General features: G+C 45.6%; 1 protein-coding gene across 1 annotated transcript; it reads left to right on the top strand.

The window, feature by feature from the left end:
- Positions 1-3033: 3033 nt before the first annotated feature.
- Positions 3034-16473, top strand: RDH12 (retinol dehydrogenase 12). The gene is made up of 7 exons (XM_004584455.2): positions 3034-3183; positions 4841-4959; positions 5850-6005; positions 6749-6853; positions 7637-7846; positions 10874-11063; positions 15962-16473. Exons 1-7 carry the CDS (start codon positions 3074-3076, stop codon positions 16062-16064), a joined length of 993 nt encoding a protein of 330 aa, XP_004584512.2. The 5' UTR covers positions 3034-3073; the 3' UTR covers positions 16065-16473.
- The last annotated feature ends 9288 nt before the right edge of the window (positions 16474-25761 follow it).

The raw sequence follows: 25761 nt of genomic DNA, 5'->3' as shown, positions 1-25761 counted from the left end.
CGAAAGGTCAATAGAGATTGATGAACGTTGAAGGTGAAGGGGTTGCTGATCTCTAAGGGGAAAACCAGTGGAAGTGACATACTGGTAGCAAGCTTGTTTTCCTTTTAGGAAGGTAATGTGCTTGAGACAGGATGGAAGCAACTCACAACATCAAGCTCCTCCCTATCACACTGAGTACCACCATCTGCCCCACTCAGCTTTGTTTTTAAAATATTTATTTTATTTTATTTTTATTGCAAAGTCAGATATGCAAAGAAGAAGAGAGACAGAGAGGAAGATCTTCCATCTGACAATTCACTCCCTAAGCGGTTGCAACAGCTGGAGATGTGCTTATCCAAAGCCAGGAGCCTGGAGCCTTCTCCAGGTCTCCCACACGGGTGAAGGAACCCAAAGTTTTGGGCTGTCCTCAACTGCTTTCCCAGGCCACAAGCAGGGAGCTGGATGGGAAACAGGGCCACTGGGATTAGAACTGGCGTCCATATGGGATTCCGGCACATTCAAGGCGAGGACTTTAGCCCCTAGGCTCTGTGCCTGGCCCTGTACTCAGTTTTAAACCGGTAAGGAGCCAGGAGAGTCCAGATGCTTGCTGCCAATTTGCCGCTCTTGTCATGCGTGAGGTCCATGAGCGACTGGTATTTTCCTTTCCGTAAATGGTTCTTTCAATAGGGTTGTTCTTTTCCCCTTTGATTTATAAGAGTTACTTACACCAAATAACTAAGACTCTGTGACATGTCTGTGAATCTTCAAGCTTCTCATTGCCTTGCCTTCTTCCGTATGGTGGATTTTGTTGAAAGATTTCTTTCCCCCTGCGTTTCTGGGTTTTCTGTCATACTAGGAAGTTCTTACCATTCTCAAATTATTTTTAAAACGTGTCTGGTGGTTCTTCTTAATGCTTTGAGGGGATCATTTTCCATGGTTGTATCTTCGATCTGTCAGAATTTTGGTGAAAAGTATAGGCTTAGGATCAAGCTTACCATTTCCTGATTGAGTATGTAGGTGTTAGAATTTATGATGAAGTAATCTGCCTTTCCCCATCTGACCTGAAATGACAGGGTTTGTTTTTTTTTCAAATCTAAGTGACCATGTATATTTGGATCTATTTGGTCCATATTTGGGTCCATTCTGTTCTTTACATTCTATCTACTCACCTACCTGTACACCACTGTTAAAATTAATGCAAGCATAGGCAGGCTTTGGAATAGTGGCTAAGGTATTGCCTGAGACACCTGCATTTTATTTTGGGGTGCCTGGGTTTGAGTCTCAGCTTCTGCTGATGCACACCTGGTAGGCAGCAAGTGGTGGCTCAAGGAGTTGGATCTCTACTACTTACACAGCAAACCTGGGTTGAGTTTTGAGCTCCTGGCTTCAGCCTGGCCTAGCCCTGGTTGTTGTGGGCATCTGGGGGGTGAGCCACATAGTGAGAGTTCTCACTCTCCTTTTCCAAATGAGTAGAAGAAGTAACTTAAAAAACAAGGTATTAACTTTGTAATATTCACTTAACATTTTGGTGAAGCTAATCAATGGTCTGATGGAGATCTCTGGATTATAATATTTAGCTTTGGCTTCTAGCCTACTGTGCATCTCCATAATTCTAGATGTCTTATCTTCTTTCTAATATCTTCTCTTCAAAGGACTGCGTGAGGTTCTTTAGGGCCCTCTGCCTCCCAGACAAAGTCAGGACAAGTAGAGTAGAAGGTATTTTGGGTCCTAAGCTAGAGGCATTCCCCCTGGGAATGGCCTGATCTCTCCTGTTCAGTTGATCATGCCCATGGGCTTCCCACGGGACAGGAACTGTGCAATGCCTGATGCTGAGAAGTGCTCTGTGTTGCCTGGATGGGCGAATGCGTGAACAAAGGGTTGAACACCTGCTGCCACAGGGCTCTTGTTCCATGCATGAGTCTTCTCGGAGACTCCTCTGACTTCGCAGGAAAGGACAGAAATGGAGGATGATGACTGCGGTTGTTTCCCAGCTCCTTTTCCAGAAAGAAACAGCGGGTGACGGGGGCAACAAACCCCGCTTCTCCTGAGATCCCCTCTCAGGCAGCCAGAGGCTCTAAGGGTTTTCTGCTGGCTTTCTTTTTTCTTGTGCTTCTCATCCTCTTGCACAACGTTCCATTAAAGCATCACCATCATTCATCACCTCTCTCCTACATCACACTGCTGTGCAGAGCAAGTGGGACGGCGGAGAGCAGAAAGCAGTACAGCTGACTGCGACAGGACTCTGATAGTGTTTACAAGGAACTTTCCTCTCTCAAATCCTCTGTTTCATGGTGGAATGCGCAGAAAAGGTGGACATTTTGTTTCTAGCATGCTCTGGTAGGAAGCAGGGAAATGAGCTTCAGTGTGCCCAGGGTCGAAGAGGAATAGATGGGATTTGAACCAGCAAGTCCAGCTCTGGAATCCGTGTACCCAAACACAGAGCCCTTCTCTTGGCTTGTGTGCATGTGTGTCAGCCTCACTGATGTATAATATAAAACGCAGGAAAGTGCACAAACCAAACGTGTGTGATCCAAAAGACGTTTTTCCCAGAAATTGCCTGGGCATGCTAGTGCCCGACTTAAAGATCAACAATGCGCCAGCCCCTTAGGGGTTCCAGTCATGCCTCCCCTCCCTTCTTAATCACTAATCCAGCCTCACTAAGGAGGACTTCTCTCCTGACTTCTCTCACCTTTCTTCTGGAACTTTCTTCCTATTTGAATCATGCTTGTCTTTCAAGCACCACGTAATTCGTTGCTATAGTTAAAAATCTTCTATCCTTGCAGGCATAAAGGCCAGGAAGTCCTTAACAGTGGGAGGGTTAGGAGACCAGTAGTCCAGCTCCCTCCATACTGTCCCGGTTTGCAGGTGTCAGGTTATGATATCACCTTCAGTCCCTCCCCCACTTCCATTGGCCCAGGACTACATCTCCCAGGAGGCTATGCTCTGACAGCCCTCGGATTTAAATAGGATTCTGGGCTGTGCTCTGGGCCAGGCTGTTGCTGAGCACTGGGCAGGCAGGCAGGCAACAAGAGAAGGAAGAAGCAGCCAAGAGTTGGAGCCGGACCAGGAGCCTGAGCCAGACAGAGCTGGGAGGATGGAGGCTGGAGCAGCAGCAGCAACTGAAGAAGTTGAAAAGATGCTGGTTGTCCTGGGAGTGCTCACCTCTTTCCTTTCTGTTTTGTATGTGACAGCTCCATCTATCAGGTTTGTCTTAACAACTCCTACCTATTGCTTGCAGAGCCCTGGCTGCTGTGAGATAGTGTGGGTAGCTGAGGAAGTTAGACAGTCAGGGAGAAAAAGCAGAAAGGAAGGAGGAGCCATGGATACCAGGAGGAGGTATACCAGAAGGCAGTACCTGCGGCTGAGCAAGACAAGGCTGATTTGAATTCTGCTGCTGCTGGCAGGCTGAGTGGTTGGTGTTGCTCAAAGTAGCTCAACAGACACCTTAGGTGGAGTTGTGGTTCTTTCACTCGATTCTCTTGGGTGTCTCTGAAGATCTCTTCTGTGTCACTAGCCAAGACAGCCCCTGGAGGACAGTCATGGGTGGGCTTGGTTGAGGGACTCAGCCTTTAGGAGTGGCCCCAGGCGTTCTGGAAAGGTCTCCCTTTCAGCTGACCCTCCACTGATGTTTTGAGCTGGCTCTTTTTCTTGTGAAATTTATGAATGCGTCAAAGTGATCCATGTACCCAGCGAAGAGTTTAAAATGTGTTGGTGGTTCAGAAGGCTGAACATGAAGAACAGGGTGTGATTGAGGTCCTGGCATAAATATCTGGGTTGGAATCCAAGTCCCATCACCAGTAGAAGTGACTTGGGCTTTCTGATCCTCCTTTTTCTCTGCTGTAATATGGAAGGTGTACTGGAACGTGCCCAGCTCAGTGCCTGGTGCCAAACACCACTTTGGTTTCCCTCTGGCTTCTTTCCTGAAACTTGTGATGTCAGCTTCGTGTTGAGGGATGCTGTGTGAACATAGATCTGAACAAGAGAGACATTTTTCTCTCTGTGTGTGCTGATAGCCACAATAAAATCTCTAAAATAATGGTAGAAAGCCCCCAAGGACATCCTACTGTCGGAAACAGCTCAGCAGTGGTATCTGTGTATATTGCACCCCCACCCCCAGTGCTGTGGATCAGGTACTCCCAAGGATGCATTCTGAAGACCTAGAATTCAGGACCACCGAGGCTGCCAGCATGTATGTGTTCTGGGTGTAGGCTGCAGGAGAAGGCCGATTTCCAAAAAAATCCCTTTGGAGCTAAGAGCTAAGATACATCTGGCATGCAGCAAGGGAGGTCTCCTTTGACCTTGGCTCGGTGCTTACTGTATTCGCCCAGATGATGTAGCTCTTGGGCACATGCTGAAGAGCTGGCAACTACCTTGTCTGGTAGAAATCCTTGTCCCGGGGTTGGTGTTTTATGCTGTAGTGAAATTTCTACTTGGGACATCTACATTGCCTATGAAAGTGCCTGGTTTGTGTCCCGGCTCCTCCACCTGTAATGCAGCTTCCTGCTTGCCGAGAGGCAGCAGATGGTGGCTCAGTGATTGAGTCCCTACTACCCATGTGGGAGAGCTGAAATGAGTTCCTGGCTTCTAACTTGAGTTCCTGGCTCAGCCTCCATGGCTGTTGCAGCCATTTGAGAAGTAAACCAATGGATGGAAGCTCTCTTTCTCTCTCTCTTTCTTTCAGATAAAATGAAAATAAAGAAATGCACTAAAAAAGATCTTTGACCCAGGAAGATAAGCTTCTTTGGGTCACCTTGCCACACCTGGAAGATACCTGGCTCCGAGCCTGTGTCACTTTATCTTCTGCATCTCAGAGTGCACTGTGGGAGGGTGGTGTGTGACGCTCTTGTTTCCCTTCTGTTAGGAAGTTCTTTGCTGGTGGAGTCTGTCAGACAAACACGCAGCTTCCTGGGAAGGTGGTGGTGATCACCGGCGCCAACACAGGCATCGGCAAGGAGACAGCCCGAGAGCTCGCTCGCAGAGGCAAGTCTTCTCAGTAGGGCAGTGCCTCTTGCCCTTCTCCCCTGGGGCTCTGCCCGCCTCTCCCTGTCTTTCCTCTTGGAGGTTCTGACCAGGAATTTCAGAACCCTGGGAATTCAAGTTCAAAGGTGATACTAATTTACTCTGTGGCCTTCAGCCTCCTTGTGCCTTCACAATCGAAGGAGAACATCCATGAGGTCTATGTATGCAATGACACTTAGAAATTAAAGGGAAATGTATTTTAGAGCAAAAAACCTTGCATATCATTTTTTTCTTCATAATATGCAATTTCCACAAACTTCATGAAGATTCTTTGTAATACAGTTGTTCTAAAAGGAGAGACTAAGTAACATCAGACGTCGGAGTGCATATTAGTGACATATTAAGCTGACGGCAAGAACACTGAGCACTGGGGCCCAGCAGGTTAAGCTGCTGCCTGCATCACTCACATTCCATCATCAGTACTGGTTTGAGTTCCCGGCCTCTCTGCTTCTAATCCAGCTTTATGCTGCCCCGCTCTGGGAGGCAGCAGGTGATGGCTCAGGTGCTTAGTATCTTGCCATTCCTCTGCGCGATCTGGATGAAATTCTGGGTTTCTGGTTTCAGCCTCACTCACTCATCGCTGGCTGCTGCTGGCTCACTGGCGGAAAGGGACTAGTGGAGGGAAGATGTTTCTCTCTCTCTCTCTCTCTCTCTCTCTCTCTCTCTCTGCCTTTCAAATAGGTGAAAAATCAATAAACACTTTCATAAACACAGAATCCTAAAGTAGTCCTTCTAAAGAAGTCCTTCTTCTATAAGAATCCTGAAATGTAGGGAAGACCAGGAGGCTGCTGGAAGCTCCGGGCCCAAACTTCCTCACACACCCTCCCCCCTGCTCTTTGTTTTGGCCCCAGGAGCCCGAGTGTACATTGCCTGCCGAGACATCCTGAAGGGGGAGTCTGCTGCCAGTGAAATCCGAGCAGATACCAAGAACTCCCAAGTGCTGGTGCGGAAACTGGACCTCTCTGACACCAAATCCATCCGTGCCTTTGCTGAAGGCTTTCTAGCAGGTGAGGCCCTGGTTGGATAGCTGGAAAAGCAGGAACCTGGGGGCGGGAGGGGCCACCTCGCCCTGGACAATCTGTAACCATCATCAGAATCATCGTGGTGGATCTCACTGGACAGGTTCTGCCACAGGAACCTGCAGGACAGAGAACTGGCAAGTGCAGGGTGGGTGGACAAGCCAGGCAGGATCCTTATCGTCTCTTTTTGCCTCAGCAGTGGGAATGTTGGAGGTGTCAGCTCCCTGTCTGGGCTCGCCTTGTGGCATCAAGGCCACACCTTGATGCCATTCACTTTTTTTTTTCATTCTGAGAATGAGCCTTTGGTGGCCAAGGGCCCTAAATGTGTGCCGCTACCACCAGGAATCTTCTGGCTCTTCAAAAATGATCCACTTCTATGAAGAACTATAAAAGCCACGAGGGGCAGGGTTCCTGGTGCCCAAAAGAGTGGCCTGGTACAGAGTCAGTAACCAGAATACACTTGCTAGGGGGAGAAAAAGGTGAATGAGCAGTATCCCGGAAGAGATGCGCGACTAAACTACAAACCCAATGAGGATGGCTGTCACACAGCAGTGAGTGAGGACCAAGGTGGGGGTGGCTACTGATGGCTAAGGCGATATCGCATCTTAGAAGGGGTAGAGTGATTCCTTTCACCCCCACAAAAACAGTGTACCCCACCAGGGCGGGGGGCTTTGATAGGTGGCTGGTGGGTTCCTGGCTGACCACGGGGTCTCCTTGGGTATTTTTTGTAGAGGAAAAACAGCTCCACATTCTGATAAACAACGCAGGGGTGATGCTGTGTCCATACTCCAAGACGGCTGATGGTTTTGAAACCCACTTGGGAGTCAATCACCTGGGTAAGTATCTCTGGGTGACTGAAATGTGTGGCAGAGCCCCACCTGAGTCCGTGTGGGAGATGCCCCCTTATTAGTGCGGGCAATCTCCAGGGGGCCTCAGAGACCCTTGGATTCCAATGGATTGCACCCCTAGACTGTCCCTCTACTGACCAGTCGAAAATAGCAAAAACCTACCCATCATATTAAGAAACCCCAACTCTCAGAAGCTATTATGGAGAAGGATGTTGTCCTTGGATTGGCCAGGGGCAGTGCAAGTTTTCTAAGCTGGGCCAGACCCATGGAGCACACAGGAGTCTGGATTTCGCAAGCTGAGGGTTGGTTTGTAGAAGCAGGTGAACCTTGAGAACTCGAAGTACAAGACAGGCCATGGTTCAGAGTGCAAGGTGGGGTCTCTCGGGAGGACAGCACAGAGCATGTTCTCTGATCATGGGCAAATGTTACTCTCCCTGACGCTCACAACCTTCCTTCTAAGTGTGACTATACCGTGGTTGCGCAATCATGGTCCTCTAGGCTCCGGAAACTCAGCAATCTCCTGATTGGGGCCAGAGCAAAGAAGCACAGATGAGGTGTTGTTAGTTTACCTGTAGTCTAGGTCTGGCCTTTGCTCTGGGGAATCCATTAACGGACACTAACTAACCATTAGTACTCAGTTACTCATGACAGCGACATTTGCTCACACCCTAAAGACAGTGATGTAATACTGAAGCCCTGTCAGCAGCTGCCACGCCTTGAGCCCAGGCAGCTATTCCACCCTTTAGACTCCCCTGCTGGTCCTCCTTGCAGGTCACTTCCTTCTCACGCACCTGCTCCTGCAGCGGCTGAAGGAGTCTGCTCCTGCCCGGGTGGTGAACCTGGCATCAGTGGCCCACCATGCTGGCAAGATCCGATTCCATGACCTCCAGAGTGACAAGTATTACTGCAGTGGCTTTGCTTATTGCCAAAGCAAGCTGGCCAACGTGCTTTTCACCCGTGAGCTGGCCAAAAGGCTCCAAGGTAAGCCAGAGGAAAAGGCTGGGGTTAAAGTGGTAAAAACAAGGTCCTTGGATCACATTAGAGGTTCGTAGACATTTCTGAATCAGACTAGCAGACATGCACATGTTAGAGTCACTTTATACACTAGGGAGAATGAGATTAGTAAAGGAACAGCAAAATAGACTCCTTGCCTTCTAAGAAACTTGATCTTAAATAGGAGTTACGGATGCTATGAAGTTACCTTTCATTGATGACACATGTTAGCTCATTTGCTTTTCTTTTTTTAAAAAAATATTTATTTGTGAGGCAGAGTTACAGACTGATAGAGAGAGAGCTAGAACGAGAGTGACAGTGTACATGTGCATCTGTGAGAGAATCTTCCATTCGCTGATTCACTCCTCAGATGGCTGTAATGGCCAGGGCTGGGTTGGTCCAAAGCCAGGAACCAGGAGCATCTTCCTGGTCTCCCACGTGAGTGCAGGGGCCTAAGCAGGTGGGCTGTACTCTACTGCTTTCTTCCATGCATTAGCAGGGAGCTGGATTGGAAGTGGGAGCAGCCAGTCTTGAACTGGTGCTCTTATGTGAGGCCAGTGCTGTACATAGCAGCTTTACCCACTATACCGCAGTGCTGGTCCCAGGAGTAGTTTTTTGGGGTGTGTGTGTGTGTGTGTGTTTAAGATTTATAAGAAAGGCAGAGAAATAGAGAGATATCTTTCTTTAAAAAAAATAAGATTTATTTTTATTTTTATTGGAAAGTCAGATACATAGAGAGGAGGAAAGACAGAGAGGAAGATCTTCCGTCTGTTAATTCACTCCCTAAACAGCCGCAATGGCTGGAGCTGAGCCAACCCGAAATCAGGAGCCCAGAGCCTCTTTCTGGGTCTTCCATTTGGGTGCAGAGTACCAAGACTTTGAGCTGTTCCTCGACTGCTTTTCCAGGCCACAGAACAGAGAGTTGGATGGGAAGTGGGGTCAGTCACCACTTGTGATTGCTGGCATCTCATACTGCAGCGCCAGCTGCTCTGCTTCCAATCCAGCTTCTTACTGCAGCTGGGACAGCAGCAGCAGATGGCCCATGCGCTTGGACCCCTGCCCCCACATAGAAACCTTGCATGGAGTTCTGGGCTCCGGGCTTGGGACTGGCTCAGTTCCTGCTGTTGCGGCCATTTGGAGTGTGAAGCAGCAGACAGAAGATCTCCTTTCTGTTCCTCTCTGTCACTCTGAATAAATAGAGAAATCTTCAAAAAAGAAACAAAGCAAGCAGTGAAACCAGGAATTGAACCTTGGCACTGTGGTATGGAATGAAAACATCCCAGGCCGTCCCCACCAGTGCCTTAACTGCTCCAGGAGGCTGATTTTTTAAAAAGCGTAGTCTTTGTTTAGCATTAGAGAAGCCAAAGTATAAGTTAATTATAACATAGAGAGGATGAGCTGAGGAATTCTTTCTCCAGGATGAGGTCCCACGTGCAGGCCAGGGCTTGCTCTTTTGGGTAGGGAAGTAGAGAATAGTAAGCTGTTCTGAGGTTGAAAACACAGGGTATAAAGAATGGTTTTCCAAGCATTTGCACCGGTTGCAGCTGTACTGAGCCATTCCCCCTTCTTTCCTATGTTTGTTTTATCTCCCACCAAAAAGTCCTTTTTCTTCTCCAATTCTTCTACTCTGGGACACAATGGCATTTGCACTGAGCTGTGACCATGTGCCACACAAGGCACAGAATGCAGCCAGACATGAACCAGTGCTGCCCGCATGGCCACCAAGCTGCTTTAGAATGTGGGCTGACTCCTAATTCTTTTTGGCTCCCCTGGAATCATGGGTGAGCAGCTGGCTCTCTGATACCTGCAAATCTGGAGGACCATTTGCTACGATAAAAGCGTCAGAGTCTGGGAATAATAGTTTTTATTATCAACACACCAAAGTTGGAAGAATAGGGTGATCATAAGAAGAAACGATAATGATAGCAACAGTTGAGAGTTCTGTGTGGGCCAGGCACTAAGCATGTTCACTCACTACTCACAACATTACTCTGTTGGGAGGAGCTACTATTTTTTCATACTTGACTAAGATTTAAGCACAGATATTAAGAGATGAATCTAAGTAATTTCCTACCTGATTCGGGATTCAAATCCGGACACCGCATCTATTTTTTTTCTATTTTTTTTTTTGTAATTTCACACCCACACACCCACACACACCCCTCCTATGGTTGGGGCTGGGACCAGAAGCCAGGTCTCCCACGTGAATGGCAGGAACTCAATTGGAGACATCACACCTCAGGGATTAGCACTGGCTGGAAGTTGGAGTCAGGGAGAGAGAGTGGAAACTGAACTCAGGTAGTATGATGTGGGAAGTGAGTGCTTTGACCGTGTGTGATCTACTGGGCATGCTTTAGGAGTCTGTTATCTTTACATCAGAGTTGCTCTGCACTCTGCTAGCCATGACCTTAGGCAACTTACTTAACCTCTTTATAACTCTTTTCTCGCCTACATCACAAATCTCTATAACAATTAAACGAGATAGTGCATGTAAAACAGGTAGCACAACCCTTGCCCATATTAAGTACTGTAAATAGTGGGATCCTGGGAGTCTTGGGGTTAATCCTCCACCAGCTAGTGCCGGATGAGAGTGCAAATTCCCACCCTAACTGCTCCACTTCCAAATCAGTTCCTTGCTTTTGCTCTGGGCTTCTGCACCCATGTTGGAGAACTGCGTATAAGCTCCTGGCTCCCACCTTCGGATCAGCTCAGCCATATGGGGAATGAACCAGTGGATGGAAGACTTCTCTGTTTCTGCTTCTTCTTTGTAAAATCTGCCTTTCAAAATAAAAATAAATAAATCTTCAAAAAATAAAGAAATAGAAGGGCCATGTACCAGGCATTCAGTTTGGAGCATAGAAGCCTACAAAGGCTGTAGATCTTTCTGGAAGAGATCAATTCCCAACTAGGCAGGTTGTAGCATCTTCTAGGCCCAGGGGTTAGGTTTCCCGAGTCCCTTCTCCTTCGTGTGTCTCACTGCAGATCTCCGATCTCACTGTGCCGTTTTGGCCCTAGGTACGGGAGTCACCACATACGCGGTGCACCCAGGCATTGTCAGCTCCGAGCTGGTGCGTCATTCCTTCCTGCTATGCCTGCTCTGGCGGCTTTTCGCCATCTTTGTCAAGTCGGCCCGAGAAGGGGCCCAGACCAGTCTGCACTGCGCCCTGGCTGAGGACCTGGAGCCCCTGAGCGGCAAGTACTTCAGGTGCGTGCAGGGCCGGGTGGGTCCTCCACACCACCTGTGGCCTTGGGTGCAAAACACCCTGGAATTCTTGGGCCCCAGCAAGTCTGTGTCTAAGGATGGAATCCAGGTTTGACTGGGGCCCCAGGACCAAATGCTGCTACTTTTTTTCAAGGAAACATGCATTAGGAAGTCATGTTAGAAGAGTCATTTGATGGTCCTATTTTATATGCTTGTGCCTGTGATCAGTAGCTTTCTGAGAGCTGTTAAAGAAGAACCACCCCTGTTGCGTGTGCTGTGCAAAGAACATTAGCGGGCCCTCTGGATCCTTTTTCTTTCTCTTTCATCAGGCTTCTGGCTGACTTGAATCATACATTCTTTTTTTTTTTAAAGATTTATTTTTATTACAAAGTCAGATATACACAGAGGAGGAGAGACAGAGAGGAAGATCTTCCATCCGATGTTTCACTCCCCAAGTGAGCTGCAATGGGCCGGTGCGCACCGATCCAATGCCGGGAACCAGGAACCTCTTCCAGGTCTCCCATGCGGGTGCAGGGTCCCAAAGCTTTGGGCCATCCTCGACTGCTTTCCCAGGCCACAAGCAGGGAGCTGGATGGGAAGTGGGGCCCCGGGATTAGAACTGGCGCCCATATGGGATCCCGGGGCATTCAAGGCGAGGACTTCAGCTGCTAGGCCACACCGCCGGGCCCCAAATCATACATTCTTTAATACCACTTAGCACAAAGTGCTGGCAGAGAGTTTGCTAGTCTCCCAAGTCTGTCAAGATCGTCTCTGTCTGTTGAAAGATACAGAAATTTCAGCACCGAATCTTACCACAAAATCAGTGGGCAAACAGAGCCTGGAATAAGGGAAGCTGAGGATTCAATCCCCCTCCTGTTCTAGGATGTAAGTCAGCCCAGTCTGTTCTGCTGTCTTGTCTTGTTCAAGACTGTTCACCAGTGTGCCATTTGAATGAAAAGTCAGAGGTAACTTCCGTGTGCAACAATTGGGGATGGATGCATTATAACAGCAAACACATTATAATAGCAAACCTGGTTTGAGCTCTCAAGGGTGTTGACACCCCTTGAAGTGTTTCATGTGTATTGATTCCTGTCAGTACCCTAACTGTGAAACAGAGGCTCAGGGCCAGTAAGCATCTTGCTCAAGGTCACCAGCTCTAAGCAGGTGAGGTGGGATTTATGCTACACAGTCTAGCTGTAAAGCTGTGTTGTTCCATTTGGTGGTCTTCAGCCACTCGTGGCACTTTTGAGTGCTTGAAACATGGCTAGCTTGAATAAGTGTCCTGAAGTGTAAAATCTATACTAGAATTCGAAGACAGTGTAAAAAGGAAATATTACAATATTTCGTTCATGTTTCTAACGTCGATTAAATCCTGAACTGATTTGGTTATACGAAGGAATTTCAAAACATTTGTGGAGGGGCAGACATTTGGCTCCTTGGTAAAGACACCCTTGTACTGCCCACATCCCGTATCGGAGTGCCTGGGTTCAAATCCCAGCTCTGCTCCCAACACTACATCTTATTAATGGGCTCCCTGGGAGACAGTAGATAGTGGCGCAAGGGCTGGGACCCTGTTGCCTACTGGTCAGGCCTGACCCAGTTTCAGCTGTTGTGGTTTTTATAAGTGAACCAACTGGTAGAACATCTGTTTCTTGTTCTCTCTCTCTTTCTGCCTTTCAAAATCAAGTTATGTAAATAAATACTATGAAAAAGACATTTTTAGAAAGTTTATGAAAAATGGAATTTAAATAAATTATTTTGGAGCAAAAAAATAAACTAACTGCATGCAATAAATTCATGAAAAAGTATATTTTATGAAAAAATGTGCATAACTTTCAACAAAATTTTTTTTTTTAGATTTAACTTTATTTCGTGTATTTGAGAGACTGAGCAAGCCAGAGCCAGATAACAGAGACAGCTGGTTTTCAATCTGCGATAGATTAGGTCAAAACTAAAAGTCAGGAATTTGCTTTAGGCTTCTGATGTGGTTGCAGAGATCAAGCCCTCACCTGCCGCCTCCCAGGGTGCACATCAGTAGGAAGCTCGAATTAGGAGTGGAGCCGAGACTCAAACCCGGGAACTTTTATATGGCAAGTGAGCATCTTAACTAGTGGCTTGACTACTGGGCCAGATAACTACCTCTCCAAAAAAAATTTTTTTATGCTTATTTATTTGAGGGCATGGGGAGTGAGAGAACTTTTTTCTACTGGTTCACTCCCCAAAACACCCATTACAGCCAAGGCTGATCTAAGGCTAAACTGGGAGCTGGGAACTTCCAGGCCAGTTCCCAAATAAGTGGCAGAAATGTGAGTCCTTGAGCCCTCTGTGCTACCTGCTAAAAAGCCCAAGTGTAGAGCAAGTACTGAACCTGGTACTCCAGTGTGGGACACAGGTATCTCTACTGCTAGACCAACTGCCTGCCCCAAATTTCAAACCTTTCTTACACCAAGATAATTTTTTGTTTAAGATTTATGTTTTATTGGAAAGGCAGATACACAGAGAGAAGGAGATACAGAGAAAAAGATCTTCCATCCAGTGGGGTTGAAGGCTTTGGGCTGCCCTTGACTGCTTTCCCAGGCCACAGCAGGGAGCTGGATGGGAAATGAAACAGCTGGGATTACAACAGCTGCCCATATGGGAATCTTGGTGCATGCAAGGCAAGGACTTTAGCCCCTAGGCTACCATGCCGGACCCCAGGGTAAACTTCTTTGAACTCCATTTTCTATAAATTGTTTTGACAAACATTCACATTGGTTTAAGTAACAGATAGTACTAAAATCCATTTCCCTCTCTTTACTTGGTAAATATGGCTACTAGAACATTTAACATTGCATCACATGTGTGGTTCATATTTGTGGTTCTACTCTCAATTCTGAGGGTTCAACATCATGGCCTTAAGCCCGTGATAACATATTATACAATCACTCAGTATAATCTTTTAAAATGATTGAATTACCAAGAAAATGTTGGTGATACTGTTTGAGGAAAAATAACTGCAAGATTTCTTGTGAATACATAAAGAACAATCTGGAAAGATGCTCAGCCCCTCAATAGTAGTAGTGATTTCCAGAGAAAGATTTATACTTTTTATTCTAGGTATTTCTTTATTATTTCAAAAACTTCAGAAAATCAAATATTTGTTATTTGCATAAGTAAAGTATTTTTATAACATTCATATTTTCAAATTATTATTTGAGAGGTGGAGAGAGAGATATTTCCCGCCCCAGATGACCACAACAGGCAGGGCTGGGTCAATGCTGAAGACTAGCGCTGGGAACTGAGTCCAGGTGTCCTGTGTGGGTGGACAGCCCCAACCACCCTAGCCATCACCACTGCTTCCCACGGTCTGCAGGGGTGTCAGGACCCAGAGACAGGGGTTAGACCCAGGAACTCTGTTATAGAAGGTGGGAATCTAACCACTAGGCCAATGTCTGCCTCTCCAAACACCTTTCAAGAAAGAAATCCTCCCCATACTACATACAGTGACGCTGATTTTATATAAATGGGAGACTGCATATCTATTTATATGTAAATAAAGCAAGCAAGTCTGTAAGGAGTGGCTGACCTTGTGGCAGCCTGTGGTGCCTGCGTCCTAGGCGAGTGCTAGTTCGAGTCCTGGATACTCCGCTTCCAATCTAACTCCTTGCTAATGTGCTTAGGAAAGCAACAGAGAATGAGCTGGGTGCCACCCACCTGAGAGCACAGGCTGAAGCCAAGAGCCTTACCCAGCCGTTGTGGTCACTTAGGGAGTGAATCAGTGGATAGAATCTGTCTCAATCCCTCCCTGCCTGTCCCTGTCACCCCCAAACTCGGACTTTCAAATAACTAAAAATAAATCTAAAAGGAAAAGACTGTAAGGAAAAGCAACTAAATAATAGGCTGCTTTTCTTATGCTCTTCTTGACATATCCCAAATGTTAGACAGCTTTGTCAGTAGCTCTGCTCCGCTTCATTGTCCCTCCAGTCCCCACTGCCCCAGACTCCCACACCTGTGCTCATTGCAAAATCGAGAAGAGGTGTTTGGTCTGGGGTTCCTGGACCACAAGTCAGTCTGTATATGGCATTCGGGGTGTCTGAAAACCTGGGTGGGGAAATGAGTTTATCTTTGAAAGTTGACATTTCCTTCAGTGATGAATGTAGGCCACGAACTGCAGTAATAGTAATGACATCCATGGCTTTGTCACTAGTAAAATTTAACTATTTTCCTATCACTTTGCAGTTATTGCAGGTATTTCAAGATGCCAGTTCTGTTTGCCACTCCTTTGGCCTGGACCAGTTCTGGCTGTTGCAGGCATTTGGGGTGTGGATCAGCAGATGAAATTGTATTTATCATCTGTCTGTCTACCTTCCTGCCAGCTATGTACGCATCATCCATTTCTGTTTCTTCTCTCTCCGTTGCTGTTTTTCCAATAATTTTTTAAATATTTATTTATTTTTATTAGAAAGGTGAATATACAGAGAGGAGGAGAGAGAGAGGAAGATCTTCTATCCGATGATTCACTCCCCAAGTGAGCTGCAATGGCCGAAGCTGTGCCAATCCGAAGCCAGGAGCCAGGAGCTTTTCTGGGTCTCCCACGCAGGTGCAGGGTCCCAAGGCTTTGGGTTGTCCTTGACTGCTTTCCTAGGCCACAAACAGGGAGCTGGATGGGAAGCAGGGCCACCGGGATCAGAACCGGCACCCATATGGGATCCCAGCACATGCAAGGCGAGGACTTTAACCATTACGCTATCGCACCGGGCCCTCCAATAATTTTTTTAAAAACCCAGAATTTCAAGATATTTAGGTTCTTTAAATTCAGTATATTGTGTACATTTAGAAACATATTACAAAGAAAGAGACTACACATGTCTTCAGACTGCCAATTCTCACTCCTGGTATTCACCCTCTTTTCTGCCCTCCAGTGACTGCAAGAGGACCTGGGTGTCTTCAAGTGCCCGAAATAACAAAATAGCTGAGCGTCTGTGGGATGTCAGCTGTGAACTTCTAGGCATCCAGTGGGAGTAGCAGGTGGAAGAGCCAGTCTATGCCCTAATGAAGGGGAACTAGAAGGTCAGCTCTGAAAGCTTGCCCTCCTCCTGGCTGGCTGCTCTGTGGATCCTCCCCACTCCGGTCCTCCTGACCCTTCTGGAAATCTTTGCACATCCAGTCCTCTTGGGAGGGTGACTCATGGCATCAGATGTTCACTGGAGAACTAGAAAGATCCCAGGCTGGACCTGGGGGTAGCAGAAGAACCTTGGAAATGGGGTCAATTTCCTCTCCCACGTCAGACCAGCCTGCATGATCAGCCAAAGAAACGGAAGCATCCAGATGACATATTTTCAGGGACTGTAGATTTCGACTCTTACAGATCTCTTTCTTCTGGATACTAGACACAGCCCTGGAGTTGGAACCAGGTCTGGAAGATTGTAGTTAGTCTTGCCCTAATATGATTTGTTTGTTGGAGCATCCTGGAGCCACTGTGTGAAGCTGGACCTTCCCATTTTTGATCATGCAAATAGTTTTCTTTTTGAAAGAGTTCCTTCTGGGGTCAGTACAATGACTCAATTGGCTGGTCATCAATTTGCAAGCGCCACTAGGATTCCATATGGGCACCAATTCATGTCCTAGCGGCTCCACTTTTCATCCAGCTCTCCGGTTATGGCCTGGGAAAGCAGCACAGGATGGCCCGAAGCCTTGAGACCCTGCACCCATGTGGGAGACACAGAATAAGCTCCTGTCTCCTGTCTTCAGGCTGGCTCAGCTCTGGCCATCACGGCCATTTGCGGAGTGAACCAACAGATGGAAGATTTTTTTTTCTCTCTCTTTTCTTCTCTCTGTAAATTTACCTTTCCAATAAAAATAAATAAATCTTTTTAAAAAGTTCCCTCTAGCTCTGCTGTTAAGAAGGTAAAGATTTGCATTCATCTCTTTGCTTTATTTAATTTCTTAGAGGAAACATGAAACAAAAGAGAGGAGGTCAGCCTGCTGGTTTAGTAAGTAGTGTTTTATCTTACCCATCCATAGCCTTCTTGGCACATCGTATTTGGTGCAAAGTAAGTTGTCTGCTCACACATTTTTCAGACATCTTGTAATGCTGGCATTTTGTTGTCAGAGAGAAGTGACAGCTGTGGCTTAGATGACAGAGACACTGAGCTCCAGTATGGATAAGACAAGATGTAGGACTTAAATTTGATACATAAATGAAGAAAAGTCAAATCCTGATCATTTCTTTCACCCAATTTATATCTCTTCTCCCCTCTGCCCTCCCTGCCGTCCTGTGCTGTGGCTTTTCACTGCAGGTGCTGAGGAACGTAGAGGGAGGTAGGGAGATGCTTCTAAGCTTTCAGCCAAATGATGCAAGAAGCCACATTTCTTAGCTCCAGTTCTGTCTGTCACTCAATGAGCATTTGGTCCTAAACATGCTCCTTTCTTCAAAAGCAAGTAGATTTTCTGAAAAAAAAAATGTATATGTATATTATATTATACTATATTATATAGTCCTTTTATTACAGAAATTTTCAAGCAGGCAAATGTAGAACAAATAGTATCATGAATCCCCACATACTCATTATCTGTATTTATATGTAAATATTTATATGTAAAAATTGATGTGAAAGGCAGAGAGAAGAGACACACACAGAGATATGCACCATGTGTTGACTCACTCCCCAAAGGCCTGTGACAACTGCGGTTGGCCAGGTCCACGTTGAGAGCCGGGAGCTCAGTCCAGGTCTGCTTCTGTGGGTGTCAGGAATTCAACCATTTGAATCGTCACCTGGCGCCTCGCAGGTGTACATCTGCAGGAAACAAGAACCGGGAACAAAGGTGCAGCTCAAACCCAGGCACTCTGGTATGTGATACACATATCCCAAGTGGCGGCCCAATTGTTAGGCCAAATGCTGGCCTTGAGGTTCAACCTTATTAACATTTTGTCTTTGTTGTTTCATCTATGGATTTCTCCCAAGACATTTGGAGGAGGAGGGCAGAAGTTATATATTTTAAAGTACGTTGAAGGTAGCATACAATTTATCTCTAAATACGTTATTAGGTGTTTTAAATTAAGAACTTTTTTATTTTTCTTGAAAAAAATTTCTTCATATATTCTCTAAGACATTCAGGGACCTTGGTGGCCAATTATTGGAGTTGAGGGCTGATAATAAATAAAGATCAGGAATACAAAGTTCTCAGACATGATTGCCTAATAGTAATGATCACAAAAGACCCTGTCGTAACTCACAACATTGCACAGAGAGCCTGCTGCAACTTTCGCCACCAAACACCGTGAACTTGAGCTCAGTCTGTCTGTCCTTCAAATTTCCCAGGCCGTTAGGCTATGCAGGAATAAAGCAATTTCCTTTTGGATGCCAGAGTCCCACTCAGTTTTCTCAGATGCTGAGCACGACATTCAAATTACTGTCTTTGCCCTGGGTTCCGGTCCTGCTGCCTCATCTTGCCTAGTTCTCAAGCTTTATTAGGATTGGGACGAGCGGTTCCATTTAGTTGCTGGCAACTTCTACATTTCCTTTCACCTTACCTAACACTGGAAATATTGTCTTCTTCGGGCAAGAGCAAATTCCGGGTTTGGCCTCTTGTCATCTTTCACCCAGTTTATATCTCAGCCAAATGATGCAAGAAGCCATATTTCTTAGCTCCAGTTCTGTCTGTCACTCAATGAGCATTTGGTCCTAAACATGCTCCTTTCTTCAAAAGCAAGTAGATTTTCTGAAAAAAAAAAAAAAGTATATGTATATGTATATGTATATGTATATTATATTATATTATATTATCCTTTTATTACAGAAATTTATTACAGAGACTGGCCCAGGTTAACTGAGAAAGGCAAAGGCCTTGGTTCTGCACAGACAGCGCTGGGAATGGGTGGCTCAGACCCCCTCAACCTTCCTGGCTTGGCTGACATTTTCCTGTGACTATACTGGCCAGTTTTCTGCCACCTTCCACACCTAGGTGTGCATGTGGCTTCCTAATTTGGATGAGGCAGGCTCTGAGATTACAACCTTTCAAGATTCTCTCCAGGGTCTTTAATCGTCCCACTGCTCTTACTATTCCTGGCTTCTCTTAGCCTAGCTCGGAAGTAACTGCCTGTGAAGCTGGCATCTCATAAGGGCACTGGTTCAAGGCCAGCTGTTCTCCTGATCCATCTGTCTGTAAATGGGTCTGGTAAGACAGCGAGAATTTCAGGTTCTTGGTTTTAACCAGGTTCAGCCCTGGCTGTTGTAGCCATTTGGGGAGTGACCCACTGGATGGAAGAGCTCTCTTTCTCTGTTTCTGACTTTTCTTCTTTTTCTGTAACTCTGTCTTTCTAATAAAATAAGTCTTTGAAAATTCTCAGTAAAAATGAGACACAAAAGGCAAAAGAGAACTTTATAAAACCTGGAAACAATCAATTCACAGAAAAAAATGTGACTCATGTTCTTAATATGTTCTCCCATTCTAGTGATCAGATCATTGAAAATTAACATGAGATGCTGCTGCTATGATTGCAAATGATCAGATTTTAAAGTTGCTAACAACTAGAAATCTAAGTAAAAATGTAGGAAAATCTGGCAAAATGTAGGAAAACAGGTGTTTTTGCATGTTGCTGGTGTGAGTGGGAGCAATACGCAGGCCAGTTCTGCTCACATATGAATATCTGTAGTAACAGTGGTTTTACTCACATCACCAAACTTCCAGCCCCTTTGAATGTTTCCAACGCAAAACATTTCCACATCTTATTTGGAAATTAAAACCTGGTAATGTCAACAGGCGCTGTTAGTTATTTCTTACTCTGGCTTTGTTCCAGTTTCTACCTCTTCCTTCTGTAATTTTGATTAACCTATTATAGTTGCTCTGAGTTCTGACTTTTTTTTATTTTTAAAATCTTAATTTATTGGACCCAACATGATGGCTCCATGGGCTAATCCTTCAACTCCAAGCGTCAGAATCCCATATAGGGGCCAGTTCCTGTCTCAACTGCTCCACTTCCCATCCAGCTCCTTGGTTTTGGTTTGGGAAAGCAATGGAGGATAGCCCCAAAGCCTTGGGACTCTGCACCCAGGTAGGAGACCCAGAAGTTCCTGGCCTCTTGTTTTGGATCAGCTCAACTGTGGCCATTGAGGTCATTTACAGAATGAACCAGTGGATGGAAAATCTTCTCTGTCTTCCTTTCTCTCTGTCAATCTGATCTTCCTTCCCAATAAAAATAAATAAATCTTTAAAAGTCTAATTCATTTATTTATTTGAGATAATGAGAGAGAAATAAAGCAGGAAATAGAACTCTAGGATCGGGAGTGGGTCGTATCAGGTTGGACTGTAGCATTCTCTGGCAGGTGCAAGATCTTGGGCTGTGGTTGGGTGTGGTGGGGGAAATCTGCGGTCTCCCCTGATAGGCTGCAGCTCCCACTGGTGAGCATGAGCACCAAGGGAGGAGTGGGTTGGGCTAGACAGAATTGCATTACCCATTGGCATATGTGTGGGCCAGGTCTGGGGGCAGGTTTTGCTGAGTTAAGCCACAGTACCCATGAGTGTGTATAAGATCTGGGTAGGAAGCAGGATGGACCTGGCTTGACTGCAACACATGCCAGAATGTGCAAAAATTGGGGTTGGAGACAGGCCTGGTGAAGGTTATTGGAGGTCATCCTGATGACCATTGCATTTGCTGGTTCATGTGAGATGGGACTAGGAGTGGAACTGACCAAGTAGCTGCATCCACCGGTATGTGCACTGGCTGGTGCGGGTAATGGATTGAACCTGACCCTGCACCAGTTGGTGTACACAAGAGTCAAGTCTGGGGACACCCCAGGTGAGGTTTCTTGGGGGACTCCCCATCTAGACCACTGGACTCAAATCCTAGTCTTAGGGAAAATCACAATATATGTGGTTAACCTTGGAATGCAAGTATCAGGACTGGGCCTCCTTGATTCCTGATGCCTGTTTAATAGAGAACATGTCCAGATGCACACAAATGACATGACAGCCAGCTCATCTAAGCCAACAGAGGATGTCGAGTACTTCATCAAAAAATGGGAAGCAGAACATATTAAACAATTCTCCTGGACAGGCTTTGCAGCGAATGTCTAGGTCTGTGGATACACTGAACTAGATCTGGTCAGCCAATAGACCTTAGAAAGGATTTTTCTCAACACGGATACAATGAAGCTGGCGATGTCCCAGATCTATCAAAACCATACAAGCAGCACCCTCATAACATTCTTTCCTACATTGGGTCTCTAAGGTGATGTCCAATAATCTTCATCCCCGGACACTGAAGTAATTTGACAGCAAGGAGCAGATGCCCTTTCCCCTGCAGGAGGAATGACCTATGGACACAGGAGGAAAAAAAAAAAGGAAAAAAAGAACTGAAACATTGATCTCACCCACCTTCCTCTATACCTTGACCCTTTCAGCCCTAACCAGAGGCCCATATAGGCAGGTATTCCTTTCAACTAGTAAGCAATGTTAAAAATAAAATGAAAAAATTAAAAATATAACACACAGGTAGGCATTTCTTGCCTTCTGTTGGATGCTGTCAAGGTTAGATGTGACACCTTTCATCATCACCTTGAGTCCACAAATGTGGAGCTGGGCTGGCCCAAGGACCAAGCTCATAAGTTGAGGGGATGGTGAAGAGGAAGAGACAGGAACCAAGTTTACTGATGACGCCAGAGTTGCTCAATTAACCCAGACTGGAGCTATCCTCTCTTGACACATTTCAATACATGAGGTACTAAATTATCCTTCAGTGTTTATTTTTATACCCTTACGGATACAGTAGTGTTGTGTTGAGCCCTGTTTATTACACAATCATATAGCATTACCACAATCCACCTGCCTTAACCCCCCTCTTTTTTTTTTTTTGCCATTAATACCTGTCTAAGGCAGGTGCTTCCCTGACCTGGTTTCATCACTCTGAGTTTCCTCATCTGCCCAGTGTTGATTTTCCTCCGCCCTCAAGGCCTTTTATCTTCTGTTGTTTTCAGTATCCACTGATAACATCCTAGTGCAGAAAATCATGATAGTCCTACCACATCTTCAGAGCTATCCCTGTAAATTTTAATCCTAGCATACAGTTGTGTTTTCTGCAAATAGACGACATCTGTTAGCTGAGACAATCAGCTGAGAGGATCCTAGAACGAACATGGGAAATTACTTGTTCTGGTACAGAAGATGAACTGCTAGGACAAGCAATGTTAACTGTTAGTGGCATAATATAATAAAAAGGGTAACTCTTGCTCATGTCACTGTCCCTTGTGAGAATGGGAGGGGGAGTGTAGCGCTGCTTCACAAGGCCGTTAACTTCTCAGTGGGGGTTGGCACTTGGTGTGGTGGTATAAGACACTGTTTGAGATGTCCACATCCCTTATTGCAGTGCCTAGTTCAAGTCCTGGCTATCCTGCATTGGGTCCAGTTTCCTGCACATGTGTACCCCAGGAAGGCAGCAGGTAATGTCTGAAGTGCTTAGATCCCAACTACTCAGGTGGGAGAGCTGTGTTGAGTTTCTGTCTCTTGGCTTTGGCCTGGCCCAGCCCTGGCTGTTGCAAGCTTTGGGAAGGGAACCAGCAGATGGAAGATCTCTGTCTACCTCTTAATCTCTCCTGCCTTTCAAATAAGAAAAAAATAGATAAATACAATTAAAAACTAAATCAATTGTGAATGGATTCACCATGTCTCAGGTTTTCAAAGTTCTTTACTGGGTCTTTTCAATTGGAAGACAAGCAAAGAGAAAAAAAGACATGCAATTTGTAAAATAGAATTATCACTTTGCGAAATTTCCTTTTTCTGCTTTTATCTCAATAAAATCACTGATTATGTTACTATAATCATCCAGTAATTTATATACTAAGATTGGTAGTGATTCAAACAATTAAATAAAAATGTACTCAAAGTACACACAGTTTAAAAAATGGAAGGTGAGTGGCTGGTACAATGGCTCCATTGATTAATCTTCCATTTGTGAGCGCTGGCATCCCATACAGGCACCAACTCACGCGCTGGCTGCTTTACTTCTTCTTTTTTTTTTTTTTTTTTTTTAAGATTTATTTATTTTTATTGCAAAGTCAGATATACAGAGAGAGGAGGAGAGACAGAGAGGAAGATCTTCTGTCCGATGATTCACTCCCCAAGTGAGCTGCAACGGGCCGATGCTGCGCCGATCCGAAGCCGAGAACGAGGAACCTCTTCCGAGTCTCCCACGCGGGTGCAGGGTCCCAAAGCTTCGGCCGTCCTCGACTGCTTTCCCAGGCCACAAGCAGGGAGCTGGATGGGAAGTGGAGCTGCCGGGATTAGAACCGGTGCCCATATGGGATCCCGGGGCGTTCAAGGCGAGGACTTTAGCTGCTAGGCCATGCTGCCGGGCCCATGGCTGCTTTACTTCTAATCCAGCTCCCTGCTTGTGGCCTCAGAAAGCAATGGAAGATGGCCCCAAAACTTGGGCTCCTGCACTCACCTAAGAGACCTAGAGGGAGATCCTGGATCCTGGCTTCAGATTGGTTCAGCTCTGGCCGTTGTGGCCATTTGGGAAGTGAAGCAGTAGGTGAAAGATATTTCCCTCTGTCTCTCCTCTCTATAAATCTCCCTTTCCAATAAAAATAAAAGTAAATCTTTAAAAAAAAAAAGCAAAAAATTTGAAATCCGTGCATGGTTTTCCCATGATCATACATTTCTCTATGAATTTTTAAAGATATGCATAAATTTATAATTGTGTGAACCAAAGTCAACTAAAATTTTTAAAAATTAATTAATTTCATTTCATTTTAAAAGCAAACACATGTATACACACACACGGAGGGAGAGAGAGCTTTCATCTGCTGGTTCACTCCCCAAATATCTGCATCAGCTGGGGCTGGGCCTGGTTGAAAGCATGAGCCCAGAACCCTATCTGGGTCTCCCATATGGAAGCCATATGGATGACAGCATTCATCTGCTGTCTCTGGGTGTGCATCAGCAGAAAGCTGGACTTGAAAGAAGAGCTGGGATTAAAACCCAGACACTCTGATATGAAATGCAAGAGGCCTAAGCGGTCACTTAGCTGCTGGGCCAAATGTTTGTTTCTGGACTGATCTTTCAATTCTAGCTTTCCAGAAACTTTTCCAAGTACCTCAGAGAAGTCAGCAGGTATACAATGCTTCAACTGTCTGTCACCAAGTCAGCACCATTACCTGTCTCCACTCTCCGTGTCTTGCTTCCTGCCTATATAGCAGACAGATACCACACTAACCACTTCTTAGTCTTCACCTGCAACTCTTCCTTACCGATTGTCTCCTAGTTTCATCAGCTATCCTGTTTCTCTTGACATATGTTGGCTGCCTTGGTTTTTTGGGGGTGGTTGTCAAGCGTCAAAGGAGCCCTATGGAACCCAGAGATCAACACTTGCTCAGTTGGCTTCTAAGACCTCCATTCTCCTAATTATCTTTCCCTTTCTGGGATTTTTCTTCAGGTTGACCTTCCTCTGCCTATCTCTTAAGTTCTCAATTTCTTTGGGCTACCATCAGATTATTCATTTATTAAAAAATCTTGATAATTGCTGAGAATTTGGTCTGCCACTTCAGACACTGGTTAAAACACTTGTGTTCCGTGATGGAGAGCGTGGATTCAATTGTTGGGTTCCGGCCACCCAGGTGGGGACCTGGATTGAGTTACTGGCTTCCAGCTTTATCTCAGCTCTGCTTGACCATTGCAGGCATTTGGGAAGTGACCCAGTGGGTGGGGACATATGAGTATTCTCTGTCAAAAAAAAAATAATAATAATGGAAAGGCATTTGGCTTAGTGGTTAAGATGCCAATTTAGGTCCCATCTCATATCAGAGTCCCCAGGCTTAATTCCTACTTTGGGCTCCTTCTAATGAACCTGGGAAGGCAGCAGAAGATGGCTAATGTTGAGCACCTGATATTCATGTGGGGCACCCTGATGGAGTTTCAGGCTCTAGGCTTTGACCTGGCTGTTGAGGATATTTGGAGAGTGAAACTGTGGATAGATCTCTCTTCCTCTCTATGTTGATCTGATTTTCAAATAATTAAAAAAAAAAAAAAAGAACAAGTGTAATAATGTACCGTAAAACAATTTTGATGAGGGGCCAGCGTTGTGGTACAGTCAGTTAAACCATCACCTACAATGCCAGAAACCCATACAGACACTGGTTCAAATTGCAACTGCTTTGCTTCCAATTCAGCTCCCCGCTAATGCACTTGGGAAAGATGGCCCAGTGTGCCCCTGAACCCATGTGGGAGACCTGGAAGAAGCTCCTGGCTCCTGCCTTTGGTCTGGCCCAGCTTTAGCTGTTGTGACCATTTGGGAAGTGAATGTGCAAATGGAGGAACTCTCTCTTTCCCCTATACCTTTCCAGCTATACCTTTCCTCTCCAACCATACCTTTCAAATAAATCAATAAATCTTAAAAGAATGCATGTGAGTGTTATCTTCCGATGCATCTTGTTATACTGTATCTCTCTTTCGTTTTTGTGATCGTGTAAAATGACGCACTATGTGATGAGATGAATGAGGTGAATGTTGTAGCTACTCTGACAGTGGTTTTGGACTACATGAAAACTACAATCACTGCAATACAGCAACATTCCATCTGATAAACCAGATAGACACTAAGTGACTGACTGCAGGTGCTATATGCAGTGTGGATATGCTGGACAAAGGGATGATTCACCTCCAGGGTAGGACAGAGTGGGGTGACAGGAGACTTCATCATGCTATCAGAATGCGGTACAATTTATGA

Source organism: Ochotona princeps, chromosome 26 (genome assembly GCF_030435755.1).
Source record: "Ochotona princeps isolate mOchPri1 chromosome 26, mOchPri1.hap1, whole genome shotgun sequence".
In the NCBI taxonomy this organism is placed as follows: domain Eukaryota; kingdom Metazoa; phylum Chordata; class Mammalia; order Lagomorpha; family Ochotonidae; genus Ochotona; species Ochotona princeps.
Note: the sequence above shows the minus strand (reverse complement) of the source record. Positions and strands in the feature narration are given on the sequence as shown.